The sequence below is a fragment of the Calidris pugnax genome, unplaced genomic scaffold (genome assembly GCF_001431845.1).
Source record: "Calidris pugnax isolate Ruff unplaced genomic scaffold, ASM143184v1 scaffold9, whole genome shotgun sequence".
In the NCBI taxonomy this organism is placed as follows: Eukaryota; Metazoa; Chordata; class Aves; order Charadriiformes; family Scolopacidae; genus Calidris; species Calidris pugnax.
The window spans coordinates 7,786,507-7,812,300 of NW_015090778.1; the positions used below are offsets into that span (position 1 = coordinate 7,786,507).

The 25,794-nt window shown below is 42.4% G+C and overlaps 2 protein-coding genes across 3 annotated transcripts in view; one reads left to right on the top strand and one right to left on the bottom strand.

Annotated features, from left to right (window-relative positions):
* The window catches only part of TBCD (tubulin folding cofactor D), a 128,667-nt gene extending 123,305 nt beyond the window's left edge, over window positions 1-5,362 (top strand). For both annotated transcript variants that reach the window (XM_014952916.1, XM_014952922.1), the window contains 2 exons: window positions 1,673-1,757; window positions 4,920-5,362. In XM_014952916.1, coding sequence (XP_014808402.1) covers window positions 1,673-1,757; window positions 4,920-4,931 — 97 coding nt within the window. In that variant the 3' untranslated portion in view covers window positions 4,932-5,362. The remainder of the gene's footprint in view (window positions 1-1,672; window positions 1,758-4,919) is intronic.
* Window positions 4,693-25,794, bottom strand: part of B3GNTL1 (UDP-GlcNAc:betaGal beta-1,3-N-acetylglucosaminyltransferase-like 1) — a 135,775-nt gene continuing 114,673 nt past the window's right edge. The window contains exons 9-13 of the mRNA XM_014952943.1: window positions 19,233-19,368; window positions 9,717-9,785; window positions 8,314-8,388; window positions 5,920-6,008; window positions 4,693-5,051 (exon numbers count right to left, since the gene is read on the bottom strand). Of these exons, the coding sequence (XP_014808429.1) occupies window positions 5,928-6,008; window positions 8,314-8,388; window positions 9,717-9,785; window positions 19,233-19,368 (361 nt within the window). The 3' untranslated portion in view covers window positions 4,693-5,051; window positions 5,920-5,927. The remainder of the gene's footprint in view (window positions 5,052-5,919; window positions 6,009-8,313; window positions 8,389-9,716; window positions 9,786-19,232; window positions 19,369-25,794) is intronic.

The following is a 25,794-nucleotide window of genomic DNA, read 5'->3' on the forward strand; positions in this document are numbered from 1 at the left end:
GCTGCTGCTATTTTTCTGAATTTTCCAGTACAAATTTAGAATAACAGCCTCAGATTCCAAGAACTGGTTATCACCAATTGTTAAATCACTGCCCGTTGGTAAAAGGAGTCCTCGGGTGGTGCGTGCGGGGCCGGGCAGGGCTGGGTGCTGAGAGCTGAGCTTAAGGGCAGGATCCCTCTGAAGTCACAGAAAGAATTTGTTAAGAGAAACAACCGAGCAGGGTTAGATCAGAGCCTTGGAGGGATGTTTACAGTAGCACAATTAGACGTTGTACACATCAAACTGCTGCTGGTCACTCAGGCTGCTCATAAATGGGTACTGAAACACAGCAAAATGCCTCCTAAAAACCACTTCAGAAACCCAACCTTCTCTTCTCACCTTGTCATTTCCGAGGTGTCACTGGCCACAGGGTTTAGTCCCCGCTCAGGGCCTGCTCTGAGCTCCCCACTGCAGTGTGCAATTGCACTATGATTAAAGGAAAGCAGCTCGTTTACTTAGAACTTAATTGTTTTATCTTGCAGATAAAGATTTGAACTGTTTACAAAAGAAGATACTTGAAGTCATTGCTGAGTGTCAGAGGGAGCTGCTTGTTATTGTCAAGCTCTCTCAGTGCTAAACCAAGCACAGTAAATCAGTGAATTTGGGATTACAATAAGCATTAACAGCAGGAAACCAAATGAGAATTAATACTTGGGGAAGATGATAATTACTGGCACCCGCATGTTTGGTCCTTGTTGGAACTACAAAGACTTTATCATATGATTGTGTAATTTGGAATTTAAACAAATTACGTTATGAATAAAAACTTCTGTTTAGCTACAGGAAGGTTTCCAGTATTAAATGTGACAAATTGTCCAGAGTATATGAAAAAAAAAAAAAAAGTTCAGGTTATTTCCAACTTGACTTATTTCTAACTTTTTGGTTTTTCTCTGTAGTTTTGGGCTCTGTTTATGTGTTAGTTACATCTTCAATAGCCCATTTACAGCTGTTACTTAAGAAAACCAAAAGAAATGTAGTGAGTTGGTGGCCCCAGCAGTCCCACAGCATTCCAGTCGGAGCGGGGATTTGTCCAGCAGCAAGAAGAATGGTGTCTGTGTGGATTTCTGGCATTTTGGGGCTTTTTGTAACTGACAGTTCTTGAGGAAATTACCTCATGGATGTCGTGCTATTTCAGAAACTTTTGTAAAAGACTCACAAGTTTTAGGTCTGGATTTTCTATTTCAGGAGGAAGCTTCTATAGATGGTAGAACGTTCTCCAAATCCAGTGACTTATTTAAATTCTTTATGTGACCTTTTCTAAAGCAAAAAGGAGTTATAAATTTAGAGAATAAACTAGTGAACTTCTAGTCAAAAGGCTTAGATGAATAAATGTGTTTTGGGGGTTTTTTTGAACACAAAAACCTAGAAGAATAGTCTAAGATATTTTACTAGTAACTGTGGCTTCTGAAGACCTGCTGTGCATTTATGTTTTCCTGGCTTAGGATGGTACAAAAATGTTACATTATTCTTAAAATTTGACACAACAAACCCTTCTGCGATTTGAAATGTATACAAAAGCAGATGCATACATTGTAATGTAACAGTGCAACGGGTGGCCTGAGACATTATGTCTGTATGTAGCCAACTCCAAAGTTTAAATTTTTAATTAACTGGAGACTGTTTCCTCCTGCAGGGAAGCCGAGCTGCCCGTGGTAAGAGAAAAACGCAACTATCTCTGTGACCTCATGAAAGTGCCCAAACCCCAGCTGGTGTCCAAGGTAAAGTAGGGAAATGTGCTCCTGGGGGGGGGCGGTAAAGAAACAAAATAATGGCCAAAGTCCCCCCAAATGTACCCTGTACCTGTGTGTGGCAGAGGCCGTTCTTCACTGGTGGTGAATGTGTCGATGCCCACGGGGAGGAACGGCCTCAGCTGACAGCAGAGCACAGGGAACTGCTGAAGGTGGTTTTCTTAAGCTCTTCCAGTCTCGTTTTTTTGAAAATGTTCCCGACTCGTGGTGTGACATCTCACTGGGACAGAACACAAGAATGAAATAACACAGTACAGATGTTTCAAAAACCGTTCGTCTGCCCTTTCTGGGGATAGAAAAAAGGATAAAAGCCTCCCAATTTCAACAACAAAATTATACTGTGGTTGTGCAAAGCCAGGGGATTCTAGGAAGCATGTGATCTGAACGTTAATACACTGAGAAGAGGACAGACACTAGATCCATATGTAGGTCCCATTTCACGTTACTAGAGAAATTTCTGCTTTGGTAAGGGTTTCTGAGAGCTTCCTTTCCTCTCTGTCCAAAGACGAGGAGGTTGAATTATTACTGTTTGGGAGAACAAGTGTTAACTTGACAATTTACAAAGAAAAATTATTTTTACTTTGAAAGCAGAACAATAAAACTTACAAAGGGGCAGGAATAAATTGATACACCACTATTTTTAAGCTCTGGAGTAGTTTACGGAGTAGATGGCACGCTGGGGATGCCTGGGGGAAGCAGCCTTGGGGCATCACGTGTTTTCACCTTGTCTTGTATTACTCATAGTCCTAGAAAAATTTGTCCTTTTTAATTACTTTAGAATTCAGAGTAATACAAGACAAGGTAAAACAGGCGATGCCCCAAGGCTGCTTCCCCCAGGCATCCCCAGCGTGCCATCTACTCCATAAACTACTCCAGAGCTTAAAAATAGTGGTGTATCAATTTATTCCTGCCCTTTGGTTAAGTTTTATTGTTCTGCTTTCATAGTTCTAGAAAAGTTTGTCCTTTTTAATTACTTTAGAATTCAGAAACATCACTAGAAGAGTGGATCTTCGTTCTCTTCATTTTCTCACTAAACTATTTGAGCACCATTAAGTTTATTTTCATGGCTAGGATTATGGGAGGTTCTTTTGTTGCCCTGCACAGTTCCCTTCCAGAATGGCATTGCCCTTTTCCACAGCTGCAGCAGCGGCAGCTGAAAGTCACCGGGTGTTTCCTCCTCCAGAGTCAATTTCAACAACAAAATTATACTGTGGTTGTGCAAAGCCAGGGGATTCTAGGAAGCATGTGATCTGAACGTTAATACACTGAGAAGAGGACAGACACTAGATCCATATGTAGGTCCCATTTCACGTTACTAGAGAAATTTCTGCTTTGGTAAGGGTTTCTGAGAGCTTCCTTTCCTCTCTGTCCAAAGACGAGGAGGTTGAATTATTACTGTTTGGGAGAACAAGTGTTAACTTGACAATTTACAAAGAAAAATTATTTTTACTTTGAAAGCAGAACAATAAAACTTACAAAGGGGCAGGAATAAATTGATACACCACTATTTTTAAGCTCTGGAGTAGTTTACGGAGTAGATGGCACGCTGGGGATGCCTGGGGGAAGCAGCCTTGGGGCATCACGTGTTTTCACCTTGTCTTGTATTACTCATAGTCCTAGAAAAATTTGTCCTTTTTAATTACTTTAGAATTCAGAAACATCACTAGAAGAGTAGATCTTTGTTCTCTTCATTTTCTCACTAAAATATTTGAACACCATTAAGTTTATTTTCATGGCTAGGATTATGGGAGGTTCTTTTGTTGCCCTGCACAGTTCCCTTCCAGAATGGCATTGCCCTGTTCCACAGCTGCAGCAGCTGAAAGTCACCGGGTGTTTCCTCCTCCAGAGCACCCAAAGGTGACAATCACTAATGGTGTTTCAAAGTGCTCCTGGGACTGGCCCTTTGTGACATTCCATTATCTAAGTCTTTGGGGTCAGCCAGTTCCTCCTGGGGGATGTTCTCATAGTCCTTTACACTGAAGCTGCTTCCTAATGTAAGTAGATCCTGTGTTTTGAGTTGTCCTTGATATAAAAAAATATATTTTTTTAAAAGTAGATTTAAAAATTGTTCAGCAGATTAATACTCAAGACATCTATGAATAACCTTCCAAGACCCCCTGCTGACCTCACAGCAGTTCTTTCTGCCCATCTTCCTGTTCTATTTTTTTAAAAAGTAGATTTTAAAAATCGTTCAGCAGACTAATACTCAAGATTGATAACCTTCCAAGACCCCCTGCTGACCCCACAGCAGTTCTTTCTGCCCATCTTCCTGTTCTTACCCACACAGTTCTGCAGTTTTTTGCTTTTAGTACAATTTTAAGAAACCTGCAACAATTTTTAATTTTGGAAAACGAGAATCTGAACCTCTGGCACTGTTTTTACAGCAGAAATTGACCTGAGTGTTGCTGTTACAAGGTTTTCTGGTCACCTCATAGAGATGTTGTGGTCAAAAGGAGGATGTTACAAGATGAATTTATTGATCTCAAACTTACTTCAACTCCTTAGTTATTGGGGGCTGAGAGCAGCTCGACAAGTGAGGAGAAAACTCTCTGATATAAACAGAATGATAATAAATAGCCAAACATCTGTACGGGTATTTCAGATGGAACTGTCACAAATAGCACTGGGAAATCTGGAAGTTCCATTGGCTGAATTTGGAGCTTCATCTTTTCCTCCTCTTTTACCATAAGCAAATAGTACAACATTTAGCCAAAAGCTAAGCCTGCCCCTGCCCCGAGGCTGCAGGAGCTCACCCCGCTGCCACTCGCTGGTCTTGAAGGACCTTCCCACCAGCGCAGGTGTCCCCAGTGGCCACCAGTTTGTGCTCACACAAGAGCACACAAGTCTCTGCTCCTGCAGAGCACACACACCTGAGAACAGGGCGGACACAACAGAGCAGGCCTGAAAAGGTGAATGAAGTTCATTTCATACAAAATCAACACTTACAATTCCTTTACAACTCACACAAATACGATTTCCTGAGGGTAGTTAAAAATGGAGGTGTTAAAAAGGACGGTAAATATTACAGCTCTGCAAGTCTGTGTTTTCCTCTCGATGTCGTGTATTAATCCCATGATTTGGGATGCTGTTCAGCAGCTGCCCCACAGCCCCTCTCCCCTTCTCTCCCTGCAGAGCTCGGCGTGAGGCAGCGGGGCCGGTCGCTGGGGTGAGTCCAGGCTCCTGCTGCGGGCGCCGCGGGGACGGGAGGAGTTTGTGCCGCCGCATCCGGACGAGCCGGGCCCTCGGTCTGTGCTGCCAAGAGCTCTGTTCAACCAAGAACAGGCAGAGGTTACGGCCTGAAGCAGATACACCATGTGAAGGCAACTGAAGATGCGTTTTTGGGTTTTGGGGTCATTATCTGTAGCCACACGATGGCGGTTTCTTTTCCTACTTCTGTCACAACTGACCTGGCTATTATTTTTTTTTGGATGTCCTGGTTCCTACAGCTCCGAGCGGAGCCCCTCAGCCTGTGCTTTGCTGTACACACACACACACAGTGTCACACCCGAGTTGCTGCATTACTCTCTTTAAAATAATTGTTTTTCAGCATTAAAAATGACAACGCTTAGTGATAATGAAATCTTCCCCAAGTGTCTCTGTGGGTAAGGCTGTCGTTCCCCTCTCAGAGTTGAACAGAAAAATTCAGGTTTCACTTCAGCCAAAGTCCCAGCCCCTCAGTAGCTCTTTAGATAAAGAATGCAAGCAAATGTCTTTGGGGGAAACTGAAAGTTTACTTTTTTTGCTTGAAAAACACAGAGGTGACTCAGTACTTCAAGCAACTGCCAGGAATTTAGACCATTTCTTATTGACTATAAAATGAAATAGCTTTAACATTTATCTTTAGTAAGAATCATGTGATGGGGAGGACAAATGCACAGGAAACATGATATTCTAATTAGACTGTGTTAGTTGATGGTTCTAATTAAACATCCCTCTACCCCAGCAGTTCAAGTGGAACAGCAGAGCTGTGTGTGTGTATACACACCCCTATGACAATTGGAGTTACTCAGCACAAAGATTAATCTAATGATTAGCACAAATTACTAAAGAGTCCTAAACCTCTGGACACTCTGGTCTTCCTACACCCGGCTCCGCAGAGGACACAGGGCTTCAGCAGCGCTGCCTCACTCACCTTGGGTTTCAGTTGAAGTGGTAATAATCCCTCCCTTCCCTCAAGTTCAGCATGTTCAGGTTTGTCTCAAAGGCTCCACCTGTCAAATCCTGTGCGGGAAGAGAAAGAGAATTAGATCGACCCGAGAAACTCATTTCAGGTTGTAACAGGTTCTGGTAATTTGGCTCTTTAGACCACAGGAGAGAGTCCTGTTGCAGAACGAAACAGAAATAAACCAAGGGTCAGAAATTGTTTCCATTCAAAAATTGTGTGTTGATAACTCAATTTCACAATTCATTCAAGACCCCAAACCATCCCTGGTCCATCACATCAGCAGGGAATTTGACACAGAAACATAGGCCTTGATGATGGCCTTCAGCCTCCACTAACGAGTCCATAAACCCACCCTTCCCCACGTTAGGACACAGGGTACAAGACGGTTGCACTTACCTTGCTGAAAAATCAATCTGCTCCAAAGAAGGGTTAAAAAAAAATCTACATAAAAGAGCCCAGATGCTAAACTAAGCAGGAGGGTTACCACCAAACCTTTCATTCCCAGAGCACAGACTGGGGTGACAGAACAAGGCAGGGTCTACAGGAACTGCCCCAGCAGTGAAATAACAGAAAACTTCAATACACTTGAACTGGTTTAATTCCTGAGAGAAAAATAACAATCCCTTTGGTTGGAAGCACTTGGACTCCAGACCAAACTGGGGCACAATACGTGATTTCTGAGCATTTTGCTTTTACTACCAAGTGGGGAAAAGACCCATTTGGTCTCGCAGCAAAACCACACACACACACACACACACACACAGCTCCAGCCCCTCCTGGAGCCATTTTAAAACACCAACTGAGCAGAGATCACTCAATGGGACGACTGCCTTTGCGCCACTGGCAGTGGCTGGTAACCAGGTAAGGCCAGAGCCAGCTCGGGATGAGCTGCCTGAAAAAATAAATAAGCCCTGCTCCAAGCAGAGGGCCAGAGGAGTCCTTTCTTGCAAACACCCCACTCAATAAACAAGTCTAATCTCCAGAGTTACCCTCTTAGAGCTGCGTATAAACACACAGGATTTTGTCAGTATCAAAACTGAAATAATCCCCTACCACCAACAGCCAAAGGAATGACAATAAGGCCCCAGGACAATTTCTGCTTCTTCAGGACGGGGGTGAACTTATTTTGGTAAATAAAGCAGCTACAGTTGGAAGCCTGGGATGTTTAGGAATTCGTTAATGACTTTTGTTTAAGAAATTAGCTAAGAGGATCTGCAGCTGATTCTGCCTTACATAAACTGCCAGCAGCCCCACACACCCGGCTGTAGCTGCTGCACGAGGGACGTCCCTCTGGGTGTTTGTTCGCTGCGAGCCCCGAGGCGCAGAGCTGGGGAAAGCCTCTGGTCCTAAATCGGCTGAAAATACAGGTCATTTGTAACCTCTTTTATAAAAGGAGGGACGTCCCTTTGGGTGTTTGTTCACAGAGCTGGGTAAAGCCTCTTGTCCTAAATCAGCTGAAAATACAGGTCATTTGTAACCTCTTTTCTAAAACCCCAACCCTCCCTGCACCCAACCTGCACTTCAGTCACGGGGTGAGAGGAGCTCGGAGAGAACCCTCCTGCAGCTTCCAGAGACGTGGCTCCATACAAATGGCTACTGAATTCCTTAAATTCTCCTAAAAAGGGAGCTCCTTCAAAGACAGACTTTAGAAGCAGCTTTACAAACTCTGACACTGTTTCAAGTAGATCAAATAGTATTTCCAAAGAAAAAACTGCATATTACTGAACCCACACTATGGCCCGTGGTGTTCTGTGACCAGCAAACAGAAAATGCTCAGTGGCCACGAGTGGGAAAACGCAGGGAAATGAGAATGGAGCCGCGAGCAGAGCACTCAGCGAGATGGTGGATAATGGTCTCTTTGTAAGGGCTTCACAAATTGAATGTGCTTTATAACAGGTTGCACAGATGTTTTGTCTGGGGACTCCCACCCACCATTGGAAGTAGAATGAAAAATTAAATTAGTTGCAATATTAGTGGCTTATCCAAGAGTTTATCAACCAACAGCACATGATAATGCCCTAAGGTACTTCCAGTCTGGTTTTACAGCTCACAGTTATGATCTCAGAGCTGGTCATAAAGTTGGGAGCGCTCAGTCAAAAGCAGAGTGCACCAGCTGAGATGAGATTCAGCTCTTCAGTCCTGGAGCAGCTCTAGCGCAGCCTTAGTGTCAGTGTTTAGATGTAGCTACAGGTTTTAGTACTATTAGAGACTCTTTTAGTAGCATTTGCAAATAGAATATATTTGCTATTCTGCTTTAAACCCTCTGTGTTAACCCATTCACGAGAAAAGCTACCTGCAGTAAATAGAAATCTGTTTTCCTAAGCAGCAAATACCAATTTTGCAGACAGAGCAGGGACTCACCAGCTTCACGCAGATGATGAAGGGTGGAGTTGCGTCTCTGAAGTGACATATCGGAATTTTTGGTTTTGGTCTCTCCTGCAGGAAAAGGCAGCAGATTCAGCAGAGGCACAGCGTTACCCGTTAGCTTAGTTTTAGGGGTTACTAAACATTAAAAGGGGAAAAAAATTATTTTGAGACATTGTGCTAAATAGTCCAGCTGGTCACACACTTCCACTGGTTACTTTGCAGGCACCTGATGTACCCCTGATTTTCTTACCACGATCTTTCAATACAATTGTGTTTCTTTGAAGAAGTCACACATTATATCAGGTCCGAATGCAGAGCTTTCTGCTGCTGAAAGGAGAAGGTCTCACTCCTCCACGGCTTCTTCCTTGTCTCCAGGCTCTACTTTTAGCCCTTTCCCAAACAAGTCCCTCTCTGATCTGAGTGCAAGGTCTATGCTGCTGTAATACCCCACCCTATTAAAAATATGTTCTATTTTGGGGCAGGCTAACCTTCTGCCTCTTTAGTGAGCTGCATCAGGTCACTCTGCCATCAGAGCAGGGACAACAGGGCATACAAAGGAGAATCTTTCCTTCTCAGTGGGAGCCCTTAAATGGTTTATGATGTCCATTTAAGGTCCCAACTGGGACTTCCCCATGGACCCAACCTGCAAAACCCTCTAAGGACTCCCAACAGACTGGCTGCCTCAAACCACGCTCAGGGACCTCTGTGCTCACAGCATCTGCCCCAACGCCCCGCAAAACCAAGAGCTGTCTCTCACCAACTGTTGTAGGGACTGAATCTGGATGGAACTTTACTCCAGGTCTTGAGCTAATTGCTAACGTGAAATTAATAGCGCAACAAGACAACTTTTTTGTTTTTCCTACATGGTTTGTTTATTGCCATCTAAGTATCATGCTTCCTTGTCTAGGGAATAAAATGTAGCTGCCTACAATTTCAGCTCCCAAGGAACCTATCAAAGTTTGATTCAAATACAGCGTAACCATAATACACAGGTTAATAGGTCACAATTAATAGATCACAATTAATCACAGAAGCTTTATTTTAATGGATATTTGACTTTTATCCATCGGGATCCAAATTCTACTCCCACTTCTGAGGAAAAACTGTCAGTGAAGACTGTGTTTTACCCCCTCATCAGAATCCTGTCAGAGTCTTATCTATTTTTGTCTTTCTAAACTGACCTCAGGGAGCCCGAGGGCCTCAGCTCCCACTCCAGTATCGATCCCCAGCGACTCACTCTGCTCTCACGGGCTCCTTACCCCAGCCAGTGGCTACACCATATTAGGGGCAGTGATGTGTTCTTGCAGTGATGTGTCCTTTCAGTGACGTGCTCTTTCATCACATTTCCCAGAACACTCCAGATCACAGTAAAGAACCCAAGGGTGCCTGTAACTGACCTCCGATTCTTCGTAAGTGTAGAATCCTTTTGTTATTTTCTTCTCATCGACATCACAGAAGGCAGTTACCTGCCAAAACAGAACAGAGCATCAGAGTGTTTCAGCCCCATCTTTGCCCCCAGCAGGTATCTCACCCACAGTGTGTCCATGTCAGCAGCACTCTGGGCATGAATGGGCACGGGAACAGGGAAACACACCTTAAAAATCTAATAAATCCTTTCTGGGTGTACCTTAAGGAGATGGGCACGTTCTGCAGTTGTCTGTAGGCACATACATTGGTACAAACACACACAGAGGTAACTGAAGCTACTGACTGTGACAGAGAAAACACCAGCTTCAAATCTCTGCACTGCACCACGTACCTAAGGGCAGAGACTCAGCACCGTGTTTTGGTGTTTCCCCTGGGCACCTCGGCCCCACGGATGCACCCCCTGCCCCACGGCGCTGCCCCACGGCACCGGGGGCTCGGGCTGCACCGGCCTCAATGCTAACACACCGGCTCTGGGAACTCGGAGAAGTTCAGCTGATTTGGTGCATAAACACAAGGTTTACTGCTTCCTTTTGGGTTATTCTCACTGTAGTTATGGAAACGTTATTTGCAGCCCCCCTTGCCAAATATTTCGGATGGTTTTTTATTTGCATTCCTCATTAAATATGCAGGCACAATAAATGCCTGCGATCCTAAATACACAGTGGCCTCATTTTTGAACAGTCAGGCTGGCACTGGCATTTCCAAAGACATTTCACACGATACATAGCTGTGTTTCCCCCGAATTCCATCTGATCTGTTCTCATTGTCTACACCGAGCTCTTACGCTGAAGCAGAGCAGCCACAATAGTCAAGGTCTTGCAGAAATCGATTGTTCTGGTGGAAGCTGGATAGCAGTTTTCCTATCTTTTTAATTGTTGCATTAAAAATTGATTAACAACACCTACTGCTGAGAAAATCTGAAAAGCCAAACAGCTGTTTATTAATTTTTTAAGTTAGAGAAGGCTGTAAAAAGCTGTCTCCAAACCTCTCTCACGCGTTTTCCTCCTGTGATGATGGTTTTTTTTCTTTTACCTAAAGTGACCTCATTCTGTTGGTGCAGAGGGAAACACCGACACAAGAGCGTTGGTGTCATAACGCTGAACTTCTGCATTCTTATGTATATTCTATATACACATGTATATACATACGTATATATGTATATGAAGGGAAGCAAGTAGAAGCCAGTGTGGAGAGAGAGGTCCCTTAGCTGTATCCTTTCCATTCTGCGTTAACCACCTGTAAAATTCTCCAATATTCTGCAGATCTCAGTTCCACCCCAACCGTTTCACTGTCCTGGAAGCTGGGATCATTATGAACAAAACTAACCTGGATGTGTCTTCACTGTCAGCCCTCAGAGCTCTGGGAGTACATACAGTTCTGTGCATTGACTTATCTCCCGATAATTCAAGCTATTTTTTTCAGCTGCTGATACTCCTGTAGATTTTAAAAACCAACACAACACACTAAAATTTTACACTTTAATTGATGGTGTTAGAGCACCAGAGATCCCTGTATCCCTAGATTACCAACACTCCTCTCATCCTGTGCCTAACTCATACTGTTGTGTCTGGAAAATTCTGCAAACTGCCTTTGCCCCAGGAACCACACACGAACTCCCAGTAAGAGCCAGGGAAACACGGCTCGACAGGTAACCCTGGGACAAAGGGCCCCTGGAAGATGGAAATGCCCCCAACCTTTTTTTGAGTTACCACTAAGGTCTCCCCGTGTATAATTTTCAATGGATTCAGCCAGCTTAAATCCGATATTTACACTGGTATAAAACAGGTCAGACTTGAATGGGCAATTTTTCTGCCAGACTGTGCACCATGTGGGTGGCCAAAATACAAGTCGACTATTTTTCTGACACACACTATTTATTTTCCAATTAAAGAAAATCTATGTCTGGAGTCTAAATACAGACTTAGGCCCAGTTGTTTATCCTGTAAGAACTCACGGCATCAGGCCTGAATGAACTATTTACTTTATACTATTATGATAAACCCAGAGTTACCTATTTATTTTTCTCCATTAATGGGCTTCCTTCTTCTATCTTTATGAAAACCATCTCTCTGTACATGAACTCGTGTCTCCCAGGGAGGAACCTATGAATTATAAAGCTATAAAGCAGTCTCCACTTGGGTTTTTTCCCCCCTCCTTCTAGCAAAGTGGCTCTTTTGCAATGCCTCTGGCAATCTGACACCACCGGAGCTCAGACAGTCCTCACATCACACTTCAGTTTGAAGAAAATACAGAAATGATTACATATTTTTGTTTTGAACATCACTCACATGGAAATCTGCATAATTGCAAAACAAAGACAAAAGACTGCTATTTATCCCAGCTAAAAGCTGGCAGGGACAGCTCAGTATCTCATCTACACGCTGGGTCAGTACGGTAAGTGGGTTCTACAAATATGGATTGCAACATAAACAACGGTGTAAGGGAAAAAGGAGAAATTGTTTTTCTCCTCCTAAGAGAGAGTTTATGTGGCTCAAAAGATAAGATATTTACGCCAAAAAAAAAAAAATCTCTGCTGGGGAAGACATGTTTGAGGGAGATAAAAGCACTTCTCTGGCTGGTTCACTTCCATAAACACAGCCGCTGTGGGAGGGACGGTCAGACCTCCCCGTGGCAAATGGAGATGAGTGGGCTGGGGGTGCAGTGGCATTATCTACAGTTTGAGCTGTGCTATTATTATGCAATTAATAGTTTGTTTCATACCTGCCTTGTTGGCTGCTGCACTTCCCTTTCCACTCACATTTCCTAATGGAAAACCTGAACTATTTCAACCACCTAATAATAATGGCCTTTGATGGTGAGTGATCTTCACAGCATTTTATTCCCTCCTCTTATTCTCACCTGTGGTCTGCTTCAGGTCTGTAATCATCGTAATCACAGCAAATTCTGGGAGAGTGAGTAACTTTGTAGAGCAGGACAGAACACACGGACAACCCTTTCGATAAACGCTCGCCTGCACATCGTCTCCTCTGCCTCCTCATCCATTGGTCTCATAAAATTTATCTTGAAAAAGACAACCTGCAAACTCTCCACAAAATCCTCCACGAGCAGATCTTCCCTCCTGCATTCTCTCCACATCTCCTGCAATCCTTCAGCCCTTTTAACCTTCTGGTGACCCTGGTGATTCTTCTATTTATAATTCTTTCATTCATACTTATATAAAGCCTCGGAAGCATGTTAATACACAGCTCCACAAAAGTTAAATTAATTTTGGCCATTCATGTCAAAACAAAGTAACAGAGAGCATTAGAGTGCAAGTTTAAGAGACATTCAGGGGCATAAACATCTCCCAGTACAACACAAGGGAACCATGAAACCAGCAGCAGATGGAGTGGTTTTCAGTACCGAGGTGCTGCTTTTATTCCAGCTCTTTGGCATCGCAGCCACGACAGAACCCGGGGGCTTCACACCCCAAGCCCACGTCTCAGGACTCCATTTAAAGACACTGTTGCACTAAAGACAGCAGCATCTTCCCTCTCTGCACCTACACCTAACAGAGCTGCTCAAGAGTTTCAATACCAGAATCCAACATGAAAATAAGCTCCTAAATATCACGTGTACAAAGTTTCCCTTATTCCACACAGCTGCCTTTACAGGTATCAGTGTGGGAACAAGCTCCAAGTGCCCGTTTCTCCAGAGCAGTAACTGCAGGAACTTCTCAGGGGCAGAAGCCTCTGCTCTGACACCACCCACCTCAAGAAGCCCCTCGGCCCAAACAGAAGCAGCAGGAGATCTCCCCGCCGTATCTCAGCAGAAAGCATTCACTAGAGTCCAAAAAGAAGCCTCTACTTTACCCCACATCATTTTATACCTGGATTTAACTGGAGCTTTCCAATTTCATCTCCCTCTCCTTGGTCTGTGGGCTCTCTTTCACATTCTAGCTTTTGCTCCACAGCCAAGGTGGATGGGCTCTCTTTTCACTCACTTTCATTCTAGCTTTTGCTCCACAGCCAAGGTGGAAGTAACTGGAGCTTTCCAATTTCATCTCCCTCTCCTTGGTCTATGGGCTCTCTTTTCACTCACTTTCATTCTAGCTTTTGCTCCACAGCCAAGGTGGAAGATTCTTCCCTTTATAGCTAAATCTTGGCTTCTCCGTGTCCCCACCTCAGTCTCTCTCGCTGCCATTTCTATGGAGTAGTTAAGATGCTGCCAAACTTCAGCATTTCTGGCTTTTGTGAGCGAGCTGAAGGAGCGCAGGTGGAGCACGGGGTTTGGTGATGGTGCTCTTAGAAAAAGGTGAAGAGAAAAACAGATGACTTTAAATGGTTAATGAGCTGCAGAAATGGGTGTACAAAATACTCTTGAAGATTTCAAGTTTGCCACTTGCAGACAGGGCTGTCACAGAGAAACGTCAGGGGCTGGCTGTGTGCTAGTGCTGTTTCCATGCCACTAATTAGCTGATGCTTATTTGGTCCTTGCCCCCTCCTTTTCTGTTGGCCGCCGGAGCGCTATTTTCAGCTATCGGAAATGACACAAAATATTAATGCTCAAGTTCTCCTTTTAGCTGAAGTTTGACAGAGAATAAAAGAGCAGACAAGACAGCTCAGAAACCCTCCAGGCATATGTAGCATCCCAAAAACATTTGGTTTCCATCTTCAGCTGCAAATTATAGACAAGACGGATGTGTTTTAAACAAAAAAAGGTCTGTTCGACTTCATTCTTGCAGAAATGCTAATACTGAACCACTGTCAACTGTGTGAATCAAGAAGGGGACAGCCAGGAAACAGAATTTCCCTAAGAATACTGAGATCCTGGTAATTAATTCATAAAAAAAGCTATGAGTTGAATAATTTTTTTCTTGTGTTGCCGTTTAGCAAAAATACTGAGCCTTGGATTTTTGCCTGAGCTCTTTGGAGACAAAGCATTATTTTAACATTCCCCATACAGATGTCTGCAGGGAAAGAGAGAACGTTGCTTAGGTGTCCTCTTCTCTTTTAACAAAGTCATAATTCCAATTCAGACTGTTTTCCAGACTAAAGTAATAATTTGTGAGCGGGTATGAACATTCACAGAGGCTGCTGCTTCCTGGAATTGCCAAAATGTTGTTTTCTAAGAAACGCTGCTGTTCGGCATTTAACACATTTATACTTTTCAAACATCCTACAATAACTTAGTGTAAGAAATACAACTGCTTTGTTTATCAGGTTCTAAAAATACTAGAAACATATTTTTTTTAAAAAGATTTTTTCTTACATGCCCAAAGCTCAACAGTTCAAACTAATTAATTCTCTTCCTGAAGATTTAGTAAAGTTTAAGCTTTTCGCAATTAAAAAAAAATAATACAATCTGTATGGAACAGGTTGGGGTTTGTTTTTTTGGGGAGTGTGTGTGTTATTGTTTATTCTAGGAGTACATGTCCCAAATTTTCTACAGGTACTTAGTGCCACTTTAGAACAACACCCCTGTTGTGACTCCACTTTCCAACTGAGATCAGTCCCCTGAGTCTAATGAAATTCTGCATCTCAAGAAAAGGATGCAGCAACACTGAAACAGGGCACAGGTCAGACTTCCAAGAGTCTAAATGGACATGAAGTATAAAAGCAACTGAAATTAAATTTAGACAGTTAAATTATAGACCTTAGTTAAATTACACAGCTTATTTTAGCAATATTACCTGCATTTCAAAGGGTATTACACCGTTTAAGATCACATTGTTTTGCACAACTGGACCTTCAGAGGAGAAAATGGTAATTGTACTGATGTCATACATCCCAGTTTGTCTTACGGGGCTTTTGGAATTGTATTTTAAAAGGTGTCTATTTTACATAATTGATTCATTCATATCCCAGGGCCTCCATTTACAAGGCAACACTAGATTCTACTTGTTGATCCAAAACGATATTGAATCTCTAGCGTTCTCATAAGGAACAGAATATATGAAAGCTTAAATCTTATTAAGGTAGTCTTTAACGAGTGAGACAGGAAAAGTACTTTATTGTTTTTAGGGTTGGAAAGGACGAAGCAACAACTATTTACAACCTTTGTTCATATGGGATTTTAGAGTCTTTGGCAGGAGTCGAAGATTAGTCACAAAATACCTGAAGGATTTTTGAGGAGAAGTATAACATGGAGTTTAACAAGCCTCCTTTTACTGTTATTAATTTTGAAGAAAATGAAAACTGCCATGAATTACCTACTGCAAATTTTATGAAATTTATTTCCTGAAACTCCAGCAGTGTAATCCTTTGGTTAGCACTCGGAGAAGTGCGATGCTTTAACTCCTGCTACGGCCTTTTGCCAATGACTTCCTATCAAACGGGAGGGTATCGTTTAAGCTTCAGTTCTGACTGAGATGGATGGACTTGGGATCTCACTTCTGGGAGAGCAAGGATGTTATAATGGGAACCATAACGAGCCTGAACAACTACACAGAACTAGTGCTTTAAGCACCACAAATAGCTAATTTCTGATGAAATGAGTGTTATCTAAAAGCCAGGCCTCTACTCTCACATATGGATGATACGAGTCACTTTCCAAAGCTGTATGTCTTCATTGGGTTTTGAGCAAACCTCTGAATGCTTCAGAAAACGTGTCAGACAGTGGATAAAGTTTGATTAGTCTCTCTGAGGCATTAAGGATCAGACTGTGACTGCATTTTAGCAGCAGTTCTCTGCAATACATTTGCAAAATGAGTCAATTCTTGGCGTGTGCAGTTGCATCTGGCGTCTGAGCTGGCCAAACGTGTCTGGTGTAGCAGCCAGTAATTAACGGGTAAATGCTCAATGCAATATTTCAATATCAAACTAAAGCATATTGGAATATGTGCAATTGTAACCTTGACAGAAGCAGAATAGCATCATGGCCTGCACCACTGCCAAAGCAAACGGTACGGAAAGGTCAGCTGGAAGCAACGGCAAGAGCCAGTTAATTAGAACCACACCATCAGCGCTATGACACTGGGGAGTGGGGGTTGTTCTCACCAAAGCAGAGGTGAGCTCTGGTTCTTTGGCAGAAAAATGGCAAATAAACACCAATATTATTTTTCTCTTGCCCTTTTTATCGCCTCTGCAGTGACATCTTCATCATTGTGTTTGCTCAACAGGATGTGAAGTCCTGAATGAGTCACCTCCAGAAGTAGGTGGCAGATGTGACCCAAAGCTAGAGAGGTGCTCTATCTTAATCTCAATCTCCATTTTGGCTTGGCACAAAAAAAAAAAAAAAAGCTAAAAAACAAATGAAAACAAAAATCCAGCACCTAAGATGGTGAGATACTGCTACAAAAACAACAGTCTGTTTTTTCCGTAACATCTCAAAAATCCCTGCTTGCACGGTACAACCAGACAAGCTGCCATCTCTTCCCCTGGAACTTATCTTCTAATTCTCATAATTTTGCTGCAGACAGAAGAGTGCAATGGTTGCTAGCAAGCTAGTGGAATTCACAAAGTCCTCTGCAAAATACTAATAAGAGAGAACATTTTCATAACCACTTGAAGACACGTGCACAAGGCAGTGCATGACCAAGACAACACAACACAGTTAATGGACGGTTCCGTCCTCTTAGAATGAAGTAACTGATTGGAGACACGACGCAATTTACAGAATCACATGGGGTTGGAAGGGACCTCCGGAGATCATCTAGTCCAACCCCCTGCCACAGCAGGTCCTCCTAGAGGCAGGTTGCACAGGAACTTGTCCAGGCAGGTTTTGAATGTCTCCAGAGAAGGAGACTCCACCACCTCCCTGGGCAGCCTCTGCCAGGGCTCTGCCACCCTCAAAGTGAAGAAGTTCCTCCTCATGTTTAGATGGAACTTCTTACGTTCAAGTTTGTGCCCATTTCCTCTTGTCCTGTCCCTGGGCACCACTGAAAAAAGACTGGCCCCATCCTCCTGACACCCACCCTTTAAGTATTTATAGGTGTTGATCAGATCCCCCCTCAGCCTGCTCTTCTCCAAAATAAAAAGACCCAACTCCCTCAACCTCTCCTCATAAGAGAGGAAATCATCTTTCTTCACACAGTTCACCCACTGCCCGGGATGGCAAGGGAAGAGGGATGGCACAGCAGCACCAAATTCAGGTTCAATTCTTGTGTTGTGTATTCACCGTGTGAACATCTCCCATGTCTATTCACTAATTTTGACTACGACTGTACAAATTTCTTCTATTTTCTTTTTATATGTGTGTGGTCTAAGGGCCACCACATTAATCAGATTTATATACGTATTTGTCATTTTGTCTTCCCCATCCATATTTTTAAGAAAAGAAAACACATTTGGTAATAAAATGAATGTTCTGTGGCTCTTTATGAGAAACAGCCATCTGACATTAGCCCCGAAGCCTTTATCTAACAAAAAGTTATTATGCAGAAGAAAACGCTATAAAAGTAAGGTATTTAAACCCTCAGACAACTCTCTCCTGAGAAATATCTGCCGTTGCCAAATTTAAGTAACCTCCACATTTCAATTGACTGTAAATTGAATTAGATACTCATGTGCAATAGTCTTCACTCCCCTCTTCACCCCGCACCCATCTCTATTTTTAAACAAGCTTTTAGAGAGGGAGTTACAGTACAGCTCCCCCCAGAACACACACCAGGCTGCTCAGCAGCTGAGAGGGGCCGGTCCAGCACCCACTTTGGCAAATACTACACACGTATGAATAATCCTGGACAAGGTATTTCATTTTATACCACCCCAATAAAGAGCTATTCTGCTCTCCCGGGGTCCCTGGCTGCTCCACTCACTGGCCGTTACGCAGCAGTGGGCCATGAACAGTTCTACAGGGTCTACATCACCAGCAAACAGGGACCTGGGGTGCACAACACCATATTACTCTAAATAATGTAATACAGCATTTATAAAGAAGAAATATGTTATGCAAAACATTAAGAATTTCCTCTATTCATCAACTTTCATTCATCAAGAATTCCCCTGATCATCAACGAGTACTTCAGGGTCACAACATCTCATGAGAATTTTGCTGCAGTAGGTTAGGAGCAGCCAGGAGGCACGTGAAAGAGAGGACAGTGGGTTTGCCCTGATGTCCCCCAGCTCTGACCAGCTCACCTTTTTCCGATTAGCTGGTGACAAGCTTCTGTAGAGCTTCTTGCCTTGCTTGCCAGCGTTCCAAATGGTGAACGACGTCCAGGAGCTCAGGACTCTTTCTTCAAGAAACCTGACGCGGTGATTCCAGATGGTTCCCCTGGAAAGTTAGACTCTAAATAACCTAATACAGTATTTAAAAAGAAGAAATATGTTATGCAGAACATTAAGAATTTCCTCTATTCATCAACTTTACTCTAAATAATGTAATACAGCATTTATAAAGAAGAAATATGTTATGCAAAACATTAAGAATTTCCTCTATTCATCAACTTTCATTCATCAAGAATTCCCCTGATCATCAACGAGTACTTCAGGGTCACAACATCTCATGAGAATTTTGCTGCAGTAGGTTAGGAGCAGCCAGGAGGCACGTGAAAGAGAGGACAGTGGGTTTGCCCTGATGTCCCCCAGCTCTGACCAGCTCACCTTTTTCCGATTAGCTGGTGACAAGCTTCTGTAGAGCTTCTTGCCTTGCTTGCCAGCGTTCCAAATGGTGAACGACGTCCAGGAGCTCAGGACTCTTTCTTCAAGAAACCTGACGCGGTGATTCCAGATGGTTCCCCTGGAAAGTTAGAGAAAAGGTGGACTTTGAGCCCTAAAACTTTTAGCATTATTACATACCGATACACCTATGTACATGTGCACATACACATAAACCTGACCAAACTGATTCACAAGTGATACAAAACCATCTAAAATTTCAAATTCTAAAATTTTAATGATAGGAATTTTGCAGTTTTATTTATATTTTTCCTTCACATCCCTGAGTTATGGTTTGAAAACCATGAAACCCTCGCAGCACCAGGACAGATGGATTCTTGCTGGGATTACTGGTCAGCTCCAGAGAGCCCACTTCACGACAGCGTGCGATTGCTGAGCGCAGCCAAATCCTGCTTAGCACTTCATCAGGGACTGGGGTGTGATGGCTTGGAAAGAACTTCACACACACATAAATGTACCCGAGAAGAACAGTTACTGCAGATAAAGTTTCCATGTTGGTTTGAAGGCTACGGCCGCGCACCAGCACGTCAACTCATGGAGGGAAAAAAAAAAAAAAAAAAAAATCTTGGATTTGATTGCAAATTTCTTCTAATGCGACCACAAGCTGCGTTCCTGCTGCAACGCTTGAGCTGCTGCTGGCATCTTTTGACACTTGTCTTTTTCCACGTTCATTAGAGCATACCAAATTCCCAGAAGGAAAGTTAAAGGAAAGAAATACGAAGGTCAACTACTTTTCCAGGATCACTTTACTGGAAATTTTAGAGCTTCTGCTAACTTCTAAAAAGGAAGATTATTGCTTTACACATAAATGGAAAGGGCTTAAAACTGATTTTACTTTGAAATGTGACTTCAGAAGAATAACACTGTATTACATTCCAGAAGTACTTCACAATCCCTTCTGTGGACTTGAGTGACATGGGCAAGTTTCTGTTCCACTTGAGTCTGCAAAGTTCAGAAAGCTAAGGAAAAAACAGACAACCTTACAAGGCATAAAAAGAATTACCAACTAACTTCTAATTTTAGGACAAACACTGGACTCTATGTCCAGGTCTCTAATCATGATGGAGATGTGCAGGGATGTTCAGTACCAGTCGCTTCCAGACAGGACACATTTGCTGTCCAGGTGCCTGTATTCCATGGAAATCCCTATCCAGGTAAAAATCTCTTTGTTGGTAATCACCTACAAAGATTTCAGACTGAAGCAGACGTACTGACCCAATCTCACCTGTGAATGTTACATTAAACCTGTATTTTGGGTTGTGAAAATGAGTACAGGTAAAATCTGATTGTTGGTAATTACCTAAAAAGATTTCAGACTGAAGCAGATGTACTGACCCAATCTCACCTGTGAGTGTTATATTAAACCTGTATTTTGGGTTGTGAAAATGAGGCCAATACACCCAGCACTTGGGATATTTTTTTTGCTTGCATCACACTGAGGCACTCTTATGCAAATGTTCACAAAAAACCATATAAAAATCACATCCCCGTATTCTCTGTGCCATTTTTAATGAAAATTTTAAGTTATGTCAAACACTTTGCCATCTTGAGGTAACGATGAAATCTTTTTAACAGCACAAGCTGAGATCATCAGAAAAATACTGATTTAAGGGGAGGATTTGTGACCAAGCTTTAGAGTGACAACCAGGGGCTTAATCTCTGTGCTCTGCACAAACCAGGTACCTCACGTGTCGAAGCAAAAGGCAGCTTACGCAGAGTCAGGAGAGAGAGTTTCAGTTATCCCCTTCAGGTTTCCGCTTCACCTAATTTGCCACATTTTTTTGATGTTTCCAGAATAGATAACTGGGATTCCTGCCTCGAGGGATAAGGGAATGCCATTTTCCCAGCCTTTCAGAGCCAGCGCAGGTGCAGCAGACGGGAACTGTAGCAACGTGCAAAGGATGATTAAAGAAAATGCCTGAAACGATCTAGAAGTTGTACAAACCACTACCCAGAGACGATTCTCACAGCTATTTTCAGATTTTGCATTATTACATATTCATAGCCACCAGCAAAACCCAGGAGGTATCATTACTCACCCCAAACCAAGGCTGCTTGCCCTACCCGTGTCAGAGAGGACTAAGGGAGCTGTTTCCCAGTAGCCATCAGTATCATTTCCAGCCTGTATTTAGTTAACAAGATTTTCCTCAGCCAGAAGGTGGGACACAAATTCTACTGACTGCAGAAATTTGTTCCCACATCCTAATACTCCTCCTTGGCTTGAATTCTTGAGCTACATTATTTTTCCCATTTCTGTCATTTTCTTGTCACTTCTTTACTTTACAAAAGAAAAGTGAGAATTACACATTTTTCTACTTGGAAATCCATTCTCAAGGCTTACATAGTTCTCCTAAGATCTCACTTGCTGTGGCCCCTCAGTCCTCATCAGTTATGTAGTCTGGAAGGATGAAGAGGAGCCAAAGTTTCGCAGGAGTGAAACGAGGGTATTGATGCCACGGGTGAGAATGACTACCAAAGTGTGCTCCTCAGCCCCAACAAGTTATTACCATCCCATCCACCCCAGTCCCACGACAATGGAGCTCTGTTCCGAAGCGTGGTGACCTACTGACTGCATACAGGAGTCAAGAAACATCTGCTCCACTCCTATTTTGAAATGAAAGTTAATGTGACAATAAAAGCGCTATGATTTAATGCCTGAGCTCAGTTAAACCTCCTCGCCATGCTGGTTGACCGCTCTCCCCTCCTTCCCCCAGCCAGGCTGCATAAGTGAATCCACAGAGCTAAGACAGATGGCCAAGTACTTGAGACACGCACAAATACAAGCCCAATATCCTCAACAGTACTGGAATTTTAGGCATTGATTACCATCCACAGTAATACTATAAATCCATAAATCTGAGCGTTTCCACGTCAGCTGGTCCCCCGCGCTGCTCGGGTGACACAGGCAGGAAGAGCAGCTACTCAGCCTCTTCCAGGGGTTTTTCATTCGTGGCAGGATAAGAGAGCTCTATAGTGTAGGTGAATCTCACCTGATAGATAATCCAGAGATGGAAGAACAGAGAACTTTTTAATCACAGAGAGAGCTGGAAGAACAGATCCTTTACAGCTAGTTTTTCACACAGAATTTTAGGTTCTTACAATACACAGGAAATTCAGAAATTAATCCCATTTGAACCTTGACCATACTGATGAATAAACTGATATTTTTTTCAGTCGTCGTTGTTCTGCTGAACTTCATATGAACTTATTAATTGCTGGACTATATCATCCCACTGAGTTATTACATTTACACTGTTAATAGGTTCTATTAATGCCTGAGTTCATCTTCAGGTCATGGGTCATTAACTGAGGCATGGTTTGCATTGTGGCCTATTTTTCATGAAAGGCTTATTAAGAAAGACAGAGACTATCAATGTTAATGCCATTTACTTTTCAAGAATCTAATGAGGTCATTAGTTTCCATGTTTAATTGAAGTGCCAAACGCAAGCGTAGAAGATAAAAATGCAGTTGACCTCATCTTTCTTTCAGCTGCACAGGAATATGTTACGCTATTCCTCTTCTCCTGCCTATTTTTGGATGTGTGTGTTTTTGGAGGAACCGAGGCCGGCGTTCCTGCACCCGTGGGTGACACCAGACCTCAGCCTCCTCTGGAGCACCACACGCCTGTCTCACACTAAATGCCTCTCCTCCTTCGCTCAGATGACCCTGGAAGCTTCTAGTGCCTGGAACCAGATGGTTTCAATAGATTACGTAATTTTTGGTTATTTCTGCAGAACAAGCTCTTGCAATATTAGACTCACTCTGACCAGACAGCATATGAAATTACTGTCAGCCTTGTAAGCGCGCTTCACGTTTTCTGCATAAAAGGGAATCGCCTGAATCTCAGATGGAAGGTACAACCCTTAATTTCTGCGTATAATTAAATCTCCTTTGACCAAAAGTTTTCAAATTGCTGCAGAGATCAGGTACCTGCCCCACCTGTCTTCAGGAGCAACACTTCCTAAAGACAAACACCATGTTTTATGGCTCACCTCGTTCCAAGCTTTTATCTCGCAATGAGGTACAATGTTTTATATACAGTTCCTTTTTCTCCCCTTTGGCAAGATAAATATCTATGAGTTTTACAATGTTTTTATGATGCACCAAACTTTCTTACTTCTCACTATAAAGCCAGCTCTGATATTGTATCAAATCAGTGTAACGTAGTTGTGTAGCACAAAGTACACACAGCCCCAGGACACAGGCTGCAACGCCAGATAAAATGATTTAGACACAATACGTGGGATTTTGTGTTGTAAATTCCTGGCTGAAGAGAAGTTTCTCAAAAATCGTATCACTCATACACACACAGCAGGTATCCAGCATAGACTTTAGATGAAATTACAATGAGAAGGTTTGTATTTCTGTACGCACCTAATGAAATCTAAATATAGACCTTGTACTTCATTCAGATTCTGCCACACACCCAAAACATTTAATAACGCAGCCTGATGCCCCCAGGGTGAGGGGGAACACAAATCGGATTTTGTTTCCTGCTTCGCAGATACTTTCACCTCAAGATATTTGTTCCAGAAGGATACTAATCATAGGAAATGACCTAAAAAATCATTAGCGTTTACAATTATACATACTAAATAAAAAGAACTAAATGTCACTTGCCAAGTAGTTTTATAGATATTTTAGAAAGTCTGAAAATGCAAAATCAGGCATTTTTTTCCCCCTGAACAGCAATGAAAGACACTCTCATAAACTGAAATCAGCCCATAACAGGCTTCGAGTGACTGTTGTCTTTGCTGAAAAGACTGAATCACACACCTTTGTATGAACAAGTTCTATCTTTTAAGACTGAAACTAGGCATAAATTGTTAAAAAATAATAAAATTCATCAATTTCCTATAAGCGTCATTTTGATGTCTCAGACAAGATATTAACCTGGTTGGCGAGTTACTGCTTCCAAATCTGGGTCTAGGTCTTCTCTGGAAATTCAGATACAACACAGGGCAACGGCAAAAGGCAAAATGCCACACAAAACTGCTCATACAAAACACCATTAAAAAAAAAAAAAAAAAAAAAAAAAAAGAGAGAGACTCTAGAAAAGGTAGAACATACATTAAATAAGGTGAAGCGACCAAAAGGCAAATTAGGAAAGACCCAATTTAAATTGAAAAGACTCTCTAGGAAAAGTAGAACATACATTAAGTAAGGTGAAGTGACCAGAAGGCAAATTAGGAAAGACCCAATTTAAATTATTAACTTAAACTTTTGTGATGAGCCCAACAATGTCTATTTGCTCAATGCACACCCCAGCCTTTACAGACAAACGCTGGGCAGCCCTTCACAACTACAACAAACAGGGGAACAGGCCAACAAGAGGAGATGTTACACAACCTCAGGTCTGAAAGTTCACACAAAATATTTATTACCAGTAGTCCCAGCAAGAAGCCAACAGGAAGAATGGCTAGCCTGGCTTCTTAGAACGAGACGAGAGAGGCGCCAATTTGGACACACAAACTGCACATCTGAAACAGCTTACAGTATTTCCACATTCTCCCAGCATGTTGTAATTCAGGGTGCTTGTGCCACACAACCTTGTAGATCCGAGTAAGCAACAGCTTGCAGTAAATTCAAAACAAACTCATTTCCAAGAATAAGATGTTTTCCCACAAATACAAGCAACAGCCTTCCAAGAGCTCCAGCATCCCGTGATGCGTGGCTGAAAAGTTTGTAACCAACTGCCAAAGCCATCACACACTAAAAGAGAAAAAAACCCCTAACATTTAAACACCAATAAAAAGGAAAATAATTTATGTCGCATTTGTTTGTAAAATCCAGGGGATCTCTTCTATTTGCTTGGAAAGGCTGTTTCAGAGTTAAATGATTTTATATACATGTATACATTTATTTATAAAGATCTATAGCGACATTAACCATGAGCATTTTTTCATGTACTTAGCATATTTATGCTAGCATCCTGTAGTATTTACAGCAATACAATCATATAGTGATATACAACTAAAATGCACATAAAAATGTTTAGTTTTACTAGTCAGTTCTACAAGGCCATACAAATAGGACTGACTGAAAAGTGCATTTATCTCATTAATCAGTAAGAAGACAGTTTGCCTAATTACCACTGTGGTTGTGGTGTGCGACTCCTAAAGGACAGTAAAACTCACATAATTTTTCATTAATGTCAATGCACAGGAGAAAGAAGTGACTTTGGCTCAGCTCGTGGGGCTTCTGATCAGGAAGGAGACCTTTGATGGGTAAAACGAGCATGTAGAGGAATCAGCAATCGAGAATTTAACATTTTCTTTCGGGGCAGAGCAGCACAGCCAAAGCAGAAGGCAACAGCTTACAAGGAACCACCCGAGATAATTACTCCTAAACATCCTCAGGTATTTTTCAAACCTCATTATCTGATTTAGATGGTTTAGACCTTTTAAAATAGGAAAATTATGTGTGTGAGTGCAGCGCATTATCAGATGAAAGGTTTAGTTTTTATTATTTTTTTCAAAAGAAGGT